Genomic DNA, 10,043 nt, shown 5'->3' on the forward strand with positions numbered 1-10,043 from the left:
GCAACGCTCTACGCTTGGGAGACAAAACAAATCCAGCGAGATATCTGCTCGGCATACGGAGACGTTTTAGCTCAGCTGCTTTGCTTTGTTGGTTTTTCAGATGCGAAATCTGCTCTTTACCGCCCACGCGCGGCGTTTAATTTTTAAAAACACCACCACTAAAGATTTGCTACTTACTATGGCCGACTTGGGCTGTGTTTAATCAGAACACTATGATATGGTTAATGGAGAACTAAGTTGCGCACATGCCACCCTCTCCACAAACTGTGTTTTTTTCCAATTTTAAGAAGAAAACTGCGAAAAATCCGGCGCTTCTCGTAAATTTTTTTTGCGCCAAGTAATATTATTTTCTGTATATTGCCTTTGCATTGTGTGTCATCACACCTTTTAAACAATGTTTATTTTTTGTGCTTTGAACGACCATTTCATTCTGGCAATTTAGCTCTTGTTCCGATTTAGACGTTATGACAACTATTAGGTATGGTCCTATTTCGGTCTTATTCCGAATATATTTTTTTCGACGTTGATGTTTGTTCTCATGTCGGTCTAATGGCGGGAGTCCATTGTATTTTAACCGTTCCGTTGTTTTCTCAAATTGCCACAGTTGTATTCTGATTTAACTACTATTTTCTCAATTATACAAGCCGAACAAAAAAGTGTAAAAACAAACTTTAAAAAAATCTTTATTTAGGCTACCTACGGTGCACTTGGCAACCTGTAGTAGCGCACCAATTAAGAAACGATGGCATAAATCATAAATAAAATGCAAAACTGTGGAAACCTAATTTAATAGTCCTTATACCCTGACACCACCGAATCCAAACGCTAACCGAGTAATCGCAAACCCTAACACCAAAATGAGCGTATGCGATGTTTTAAAACATATATCCGCTGAGAAAAAAATACATCTCAAATTACAATGAAGAAGCCTATTTCTTGAAATGGATTTAATTTAAAGTTGTAAATCCTTTAAAGATATTTTTATACTTAGTACACTCAAATTATTTGTTTCCTACAAGTAAATATTGCTAAGTGCTTAACAGAGCGAATTTGTAATCAACAAGGAAATTTCGAAAAAAGCCAAACAGGATCGGATCCCGATAGGCCCAAAATGTCGGGTATCGGAATCGCAATAAAATGGTGTCGGGCATCCCCGTTTTGGTTTCAGTCGAAGTTCGTATGAACAAAACCCGTTGTATGTGTTTCAGTAGATCTGTAAACGAGGTTGCTTGCTGTAGGGCATGAATCTTACCTGTGGTGTCCGACCACTGCCTTTTTCCGTTTGATCTACTGACCAAATTTCTAAATTGTTATCAAATAGATTTTTGTTAAAGTTAGAATCCTGGATTATATTCTCTTAGGAATCCTGTCCAAAATACAAAGTTTTGTTTGGAAATAATGCTGGAATTCAAATAATAATCGAATAGTAGTTTTGTAAAGCCTACAAATATAAGAAGATTGTATGGATTCGCGTTGTCATTATTTAATTTTACTATTATTTAAGTTTGCAAGTCAAGAATTTTACAAATATTTTAAACAGCCCCATGTAAAGGTATTAGTTTTCTGCTATGTCCTAAACGCAATGTATAACAAAAGGGTTCTTAAACTTTTTTTTTACCGCGGACCCCTAATTTTTTTTTTGCCTCCCGTGGACCACGGTAGAAAAAAATGACGTCATAGAATAACGTCACAGTACAAATAGACTTCATAAACCTGTTGATTTCGGTTTAAAAATGTGAAGGTTCAATGGAATCTAAATACATTCAGTGCAAAACCGTTTTATTTTGATTTAAACTGTTTCTTTGAAAACTTGAATACTTCTTAATTATACACTAATATTTTTATTAGGCTTTCATGGACCTCCTAAAACTAGTTCACGAACCCCTAAGGCAGTGGTTCTCAACCACCAGTCCGCGTCAACTTCCTTGCCGGCCGCATATATATTAAAATTTGATATCTCAATTGCAAAATTCAAGATGTTGAAGACTTATCCATCAAATTTAGAACTTCGCCAGCTCCGTAATTTGCCGCATTGTGACGTAAATAGAGTTGATGGTATTCCTTGGACTTCATTGTACGTCACAATGCTGCAAGTGTTTAAAAGTAGGCTACAACTCGTTTAAGTCTTAAACTTTAAGACCAGTTGTATGTGAAAGCTAAGAAGAGTTTTAGTTGAATACTATTGCGTAATTAAATTTTGGGTTGATTGATTCTTGAAGGTCCACCGGTCCGCAAAATTTGTTTTGAAATTTTCCCGGTCCGTATGTTAAAAAAGTTAAGAAACACTGCCCTAAGTGGTCCATCTAATATGATTTATCCCATACAGAGAGAACCGTTTGAGCAGTTTGTCTGTGGCCAATTCGGCATTTAGGAGTTATTAATTTACAAATTGTAGTAACTCGGTAAATAACAATATATACTTTGATTTAAATATTATGTGTCTTTTTCGTCCAAGTTTTTAATAAACCTTGCTCCAGGTCAGTGGTTCTTAACCTTTGGCAACCTGTCGAACCCCTATTTTTTTTTCTGCAAGCGTTCGTCGAACCCCAAATTTTCGCTCAGTATTCCTTTCTTCCTCCTAGCAGCTGAAACTGGGCATATTTAAATTAAATTTGCATTTATATAGGTTAAATTGACCAAACTTTCATTTTATAACGTTACATGACACCTTGGTACATAAAAGAGATTCGAATTTAGCTTGAAATAACAGAATTTATGTTTCAGAGAACGTTCTTGCCGAACCCTTGAAACAGCTGCGTCGAACCCCAAGGCTTCGATCGAACCCTGGTTAAGAACCACTGCTCTAGCCCGATTTCGATTAATCTAACGATGTTAACTATAAAGCACACGGTGACCCAACCGGATAAACCGGCGACGCATTTTTGGGTCGCGACCCAAATGTTGAGAAACGCGGTAATTTAAATTAACAGACAAATGCCAATTCTGTGACATATAGGCTTAGGTTAATTGGCTACTTTTGAACAGTTGAAATCGCGGCCACATTCATGGAAAATAGGATAATTACATGTCGCGACAATAATATTGTTTTACGGAAGTCGATTCTTCAATTTGTTAAAACCAAACGGTCCTTGCCTACCCTGGGAAGAAGAAATAAAATAAACTAGCACCATTATGTTCATTGCTCCGCCACAGTCACTGATATGTTTTTTTAGGTGGGTTTACTTGGAAAAAAAGACGATTTAATAAAACAAAGTGCTAGTTTTGTTGTGTGCTGATTCTTTATGTTAATCGTACCGGTTATTAAAATTCAGCTATGTAGGTATAGGCTACTTTACAGCAGTGGTCAACAACCGCCGGTCCGCGAGGGCAAATTGGACGAAAAAAGCCAAAAATAGCTAGGAAAAAGTCAAAAACAATTAGCCTATATGTATTTTTATATTCAAAACACATTAACTTTCTTTTAAATATATTCCATGGTTGATTGGTAGGATATAAAATCACAATTAGTATCAAGCACTCGTGAGGTTCAAAACAAACCAGTATGTTGTGGCCATATGAGTTACCGCACTTTCATAACATCCTAAAATGCATTTTCTGTTCTGAAATCTAACTCCTCGTATGTACAATATATCGAAAAAGGCCAATATATAATGATTTTTCAAAGTCCAAGCATACACACCTTAAACTGCAATCACATCAAATCATGCAAACAACGTTTATAAGCAATGTCTTATAATAAAATGATTTATTATTTTGATGTTCTGGCAGGGAAGTTTTCGAAAAAACGTGTGCATCTTAATAAGTTTATTGAAAACAGTTGTAAAAATTTCTTTACTAAGCATTTGTTGTTTTATTAAGGGCGGTCCGCGACAGAATTTCAGTTTTAAACCGGTCAGCGGTTCAAAAAAAATTGCCGACCCCAGCTCTGCAGGCAGACAGAAAGAGTGGATGGCACCAGGTCATGGTTCCCCAAACTGTATTTTGTTGCCTATTTTACCTATATAAATACTCCATTTTTCAGGCATCGCGCGAATTTAATTTCTGTTCCTGTTGTGTTATGTCGTTTTTTTAAATTAGTTTGGCTGATTTTGACTTTTATTTACAGTAAGCCACGAATCATCTAAAACAGCCTTTCTTAACTTATAATTGGGGGTAAATCTGATATTCATCTTTGTGAAAAGGGTAAAACATACAAAAAATCTACGTAGCTTTTTAGAAAAGGTTGACAACCACAGCTATTAGGTATTTAAGAGTAAAATTACTCTGGCGCACCAGGGTTCGCCTTAAAACAAAATCAGTGTAATATTTACCAAACAGTCGCTACTGACAGCAGTATCAACCGGACTGAACCCAATAGAAAGTTGGCTGTGCATAATAATTACAGCATTCGTGCCTCATTCTAACCAACCTGGTATTGCATTGGAAGGTCGCAATTGACGACACACCTAATTACCGAAGGTTTCAATCAATATAAGCTGTTAAAACTGTCACATTACACCCCATCAATCGCTAAACAACCCCGTGAACGGTGGCAGTTATAATGCACGCGCTGCAATGCAATTAGGTTTTCATTTTCGCCTAGTTGCCATTAGTCTCGAAGCTTGTAACTATATAAAAAGACAGCCAACATCATTGCCAGACATCGCGAGAAATATTCGTGACAACACGTTTTACCGTAAGGTTGTGCTACGAATAGATAAATGTAAACGTAGTATTTAGCTCTCCAGATGTGGACTTCAGGCCCTGCCATATATGTTAGAAGCAGCAAATTTTAGTTTTACCAATAGGTTGTGCCACGAATTGATAAATGTAGACATGTATGTAGCCTTAAGCAATTAGATAATTCTAGTTTTCTAATTTACCGAATTAGAGCAAAAGAAGGCTCATTCTAACTTTAATCTAATTCTTAAATTGTGTGCTCTAATTCTAGTTCTAATCTAATTTGAATTTTACCACAAATGCTATTTTGTCCAACGAAATTCTTAATCTCTCAGACTCAGTCAAAACAGCGAATTTAAGTTAAAACGCTTTGGTCGGAAGGACTTGTAGGTGATGTACACAGTCTGAAAAGAATGGGCTATGCTAAAATGTATGAAATTAGCACACAAATATTTACCAATAACATTCTTACTTGAATAAACTGCGATATAAATTAAATTGATTGTTGGATATTTATTGTAATTCGAGTTCAAATTCTAATTAAAATTCTGTTTTTCCAAAATCCTGTAAAAATCTAATTCTAATTTGATTTGAGAAAACCAAATCGATCTAATTTTAATTCTAATCGAACTTGGAAAAACTAAAATGCTCTAATTTTATTTCTACTCTAATTTTAAAGAGCTAAAATAAATCTAGTTATTCGAGTCTGGTTGTAGACGTGAGGCCCTATAACGTGTGTTATGTTATTTACTAGCAATAGATAAGGAATGACGGATACGGTTTTTATATAGTCAATGCTAGACACGTTAGAAGCACGATAAATTCTGTCGGTTTTTATTGCATTATGTTTGGATTGCAGGCATGTTAAGTATTATTGCGTGCCATACTGACAACAGCGTGTCAAAGCTTTTGGAAACCTAATGCAACTTTGCGATTCTTCCTAAAGTCTATTTATAGACTAGATTTAATTACATAGATTTTAATTAAAATAACATGATGATTAAAACATGCTTGACATTTTATATGCCCGATATTTTTACAAAAGTTATCGCGATCCGATACCCAGTGACGTCAACATATTAATAACAATAATATAAAAATAATTAGAACGTTTAAATGTAATTTTTTTAAGGTCATTGACCAACGTTTGCTTGACTTTTAGCAACGAACTTTTGTCACCAGTTGTTAACTTTTATTCACCTAAAAAAATTACTGCGTTGGAATATCGAAAATTCAATTATAAATTGGTGTCGGTTCGGTGCCGATACCGCCCTAGTATCGGACGATAACCGATACTACCACTTGGTATCGCGTATCGGCTCCGATCCGATGTTATCGAACATTTCTAAGATCAATGGTAACATTTTTTGCCATATATAGTCGCGTATGTGTACGCATTTTTCATTTTCAGCCGTATTTCAAATAACGCGAAGCGATTCAACATTAAATACGTGTTTTTACTAGAGTCAAAATGGCCAAGATACTTGCATTAACCTTAGCCCTTGCCTTTCTGGTTTGTTCTGCTGATGCCAGAAGACAAAAACCCCGTCCGCCAGGTGGCGCACAAGGGGGAAAAATTGGAAAGATGGCAAGAGAAGTGGCTGAATGGACGCCGTTCGGAACCGCACCAGCTGTAAGCAATAGAGTTGGCTGATATAGGCTAAATAGCAGTGTTGTAAACAAGTCATTTTCATCTCAAGCCCTTCAATTAACTTAAATCCAAGTCAAGTCATTTGTCTGAAGAATTAAGTCAAGAAACTCATTTTACCGAAACGACGTAAGCAAGTCAATTGACTACAGTGCGTCATTGACTTAAGGCATTATAACACTGTAAATATGCTTTAAAGTTGGACTGTCTTTCCGTGTATTATCACTGTGGTATAGTGCACCAATTGTAATCGTGCAATGCGATTGGTTGGCGGCCTCCAGTTGACATAACTTATTAAACTCAGCTTACTTTATTCGTAACACTGGAGTTGTAAATCGACATTGATGTTGTAATCACTTGTAGGACAAGTCGTACGAAGCGAGACGCTACTCTTCAGCCCACTGGGTCGAAACCACAGTGACTGGGATTAATGCGGGAATGGTCGGCAGACAGGCCATGGCTACCCTCAAGGCTTACTTTGACGGCGCAAACGACCAAAGTAAGTTTATTTGCAAGTTGCTGTACAAAAAAAGAATAATTTTCGTACCAAAACGGTGTGTTTTTATCGGAACGGTGAAGTTTCGTTTAACGGAATGCACATAAATGTTAGGGATAACGTCGCAAAAATACGTCATAAACCAATTAAATTTACAAAGCCCAAGGTTATCGTTCGATCTCGTGCGCAAATATGCAACTGAAATTTCAGTCTAGTTAAGTTCCAGTTTAAGTCACCAGATGCCCAAGTCAAGTCATTTTGAAAGCAAGTCAACTTCAAGTCATGTCATTGACATAATAAATTAAACGCTTATAACTATTAATATTGGTATAGTCGTCAGATTATGAGCAATAACTTGACTAAAAATAACAAAAAACGCAATATACGTGCAAAAATTGAGATAACTAACCCAATTTCATTAAAAATTTTAATGAAAACACTTGATTTGAACCCAAGTTATCTGATACAATGACTTAAGTTTAAGTCAAGTCATTTGTCCGAAATACTTAAGTCAAGTCATTTTGGTCAAAAGACTTAATTCAAGCGAGTAATTCGAAAACAGTGACTTAAGTGCACTTAAGTGAAGTCATTGACTTCAGTTATTACAACACTGCTAATAAGTCGACCTTATTTTGTCGCGCAGGCTTGACACTGACAACAACTGCTCCCCTCCGTATCGAAATCAGGTCGAATTCGTGCATTTTTTGCGAGAGAACCTTCCGCGTTTCAGTAATCATACCCAAGGCTCAGCAAGCGTCTCCACCTAACCCAACCAACCCCGCCGTTACAGTGGTCAAGGGTAGTGACGAGTTCTTTTACGTCAGGTAATATATTATTGTTATATTTCCGCCATGTATTTACATATAACTTTTTTTTTCGCCTAAATTGCATAATGTTGAACTTTTTTTTTCGCCTAAATTGAATAATGTTGAAGAGGATTGCACGGGACGTTGCACCCTCTGTTGAAGTTGCGGTTTAAAAATGCCATTGTTCAAAGTTAAACAAGTGAACATTGGCTGCATTAGGCTGGTCGTTGTATTTTTTTTATCTTAAACGACCACCTTAAAAAATAAAATTCGATAAACATGCATTTAATCTACCATAACCGATTTATTTTTACTTAATAGGGCTGTCGCTTTTTACGTCTTTTTGGGCCGTTATTTTCACCATTAAACTTAATAGGGCTTATATTGAAAAAGACTTTCTAAAAAAAAAGTAATTCCCAGATATATAATGATCAGGCCCAGTTTAATCATTTTTTTTTACAAAAGAACAATTTTAGAATCAGCAATGTAAGTGTGCTTTAATTTTTCTAAAGGAAATACCGCAAGGGTCCGTATACTTCTCCAATCGCTCAAGCTTACCAGCTCAGCAAGGACTTGAAACGAAACGGAGTAGACGAATCACAACTGATCACCACCAAGGTTGAATCTGCCCGGCATATGTTGCTTGGTGGAAAAGCCGAAGTCTGGATTCAAGCTCTCGCCGAACCCTAGACAGCTTAACAGGCGTTTGGGAACAGCTAACGGATACGTGCACAAAAAACGACCATTTTTGGAAACCTTTGTCCTCCTATACCAGAGGTTCTTGAACTTTTTTACCACAGACCCTCCAACTTTTTGCTCAGCCTTTACCAGAGTGGGCATGCATTTTTTACAGATGACGTCATAAATTGATGTCATAATAAAAATAGACTTTGGAAAACTGTTGTTTTCAGGTCGAAAATGTTAAATTTAAATCGACTCTCAATACAATCAGTGTAACAAACATTTTTGTTGTTGTTAAAGTAAACCCTTTTTTTCAAAATTTCATCACTTTCAAATAATACATTAATATTTCAATAGGCCTTCATGAACCCCTAACCCAGTATACATTCCTCCAAGGGGTCCATGGACCATAGTTTAAGAAGCTTTGTTTTATACTTAAAGCCCTATCATATTGTCAAGGTTTAAAGTTGGAAAACAAAAAAGTTGACATGAAACGCGAGTTGTAAAGTGCTTCGTTTGCTTTTGACAAGAAATGTTTGTTTTTAAATTTAACGTAAACAATGTTTGCTAACATAAGCATTTTTTTGTCTCTGAATTGTAGTATATTAAACTTTTCCATTTTTTCCTCCTTTGGGGAAATTTGCCAACAAAATAAATAACATGTTTTCGCCGTTTACCACATTAATTTGGGCACACTAAGGTGCTAAAAACAAACGACTTTTTTAATAATTAAGAACTAATTTTTGACTTCAGCCTACTTCTACGTAGTGCCATTTGTTCGTTAAAACGCCTTCTTAATTACTTATTGGTGATTACATGACGTACAAGGGTGACAAACGGTGGTTGGTGCTTCATATTCAATAGTGCTGTTGTTGTTTTTTGGGTGTAAAAAAGCAGTGTGCCGTTTACGGTTCCGTTATGCATTTTTTTTCGTATCATGTTGCATGATTAAATGTAAAGTGGTGTTCGTTTAAATCACAAAATAAAACGATTACCATCAGTGTTGTAAACAAGTCATTTTGAAATAAATTAGGACCAAGTCAGGTATTTCAACTTTTTTAAGTCAAGTCCCAGTCCAAGTCATTTCCAATCCAAATCACTCATATAACAGCAAAATGATAAAACCTTAAAATTGATAAACGCGTCCAAATATGAGCAATAGTTGAACTAAAAAACAACAAAAAGACATGTAACAATCTAATCTTAATCGTTTGATGTTCAAAACTTAAAAAAGAATAGCTAGCATTTTAGGAAACGCGACATCAAGAAGTGGAGTGGATACTGTTGTTTTTAAAACGACATTTAATACTGTTTTTTTTTTGTATTTTGGCGCGTTTGAAAAATCGTAACGTCCAGTAGACTACGAAAAACTTATTCTTGGGCAACCTATTATTTTCCAGCTGTTATGCTTCACGTTTACCTTCCATAGAAATTTCACGAGAACACACAATAAGACCTAAATAGCAATAACCTAAAAGTAGAAAAATCTATATAACCACAGTATTAAAACCAACGACAAAGCTAAATACGCTATACTATCTTCAACAGAATAAACTTAATCATCTGAATAAGACATAAACCTGTAGGAATAAGTTCTAACTTTATCGGGATAAGGCCTAACAGGCCAAAATAACGTCTCACACTGTAGGGGGAGAGTATTGGGCGATCGGGGGCCATGGGTCTGGCATCGACCGTTATGGTGTCGACGTTTGGGCTCCCTAGTTGGAATGGCGCCGCTGTTTTAGCACCAGACATTTGGGGCTATTTGGGGTTATTGGTAGCGTTGAAATTA

The 10,043-nt window shown here is 36.1% G+C and overlaps 1 protein-coding gene across 1 annotated transcript; it reads left to right on the forward strand.

Moving 5' to 3' along the window:
* Positions 1-6,091: 6,091 nt before the first annotated feature.
* On the forward strand, positions 6,092-8,260 carry LOC146145746 (heme-binding protein 2-like). Its single transcript, XM_083390669.1, has 4 exons — positions 6,092-6,253; positions 6,632-6,767; positions 7,408-7,588; positions 8,083-8,260. The coding sequence occupies exons 1-4, from the start codon at positions 6,092-6,094 to the stop codon at positions 8,258-8,260; spliced, it is 657 nt and encodes a 218-aa protein (XP_083246795.1).
* The last annotated feature ends 1,783 nt before the right edge of the window (positions 8,261-10,043 follow it).

This window comes from Ascidiella aspersa, chromosome 5 (assembly GCF_963924565.1).
Source record: "Ascidiella aspersa chromosome 5, kaAscAspe10.2, whole genome shotgun sequence".
NCBI lineage: Eukaryota > Metazoa > Chordata > Ascidiacea > Phlebobranchia > Ascidiidae > Ascidiella > Ascidiella aspersa.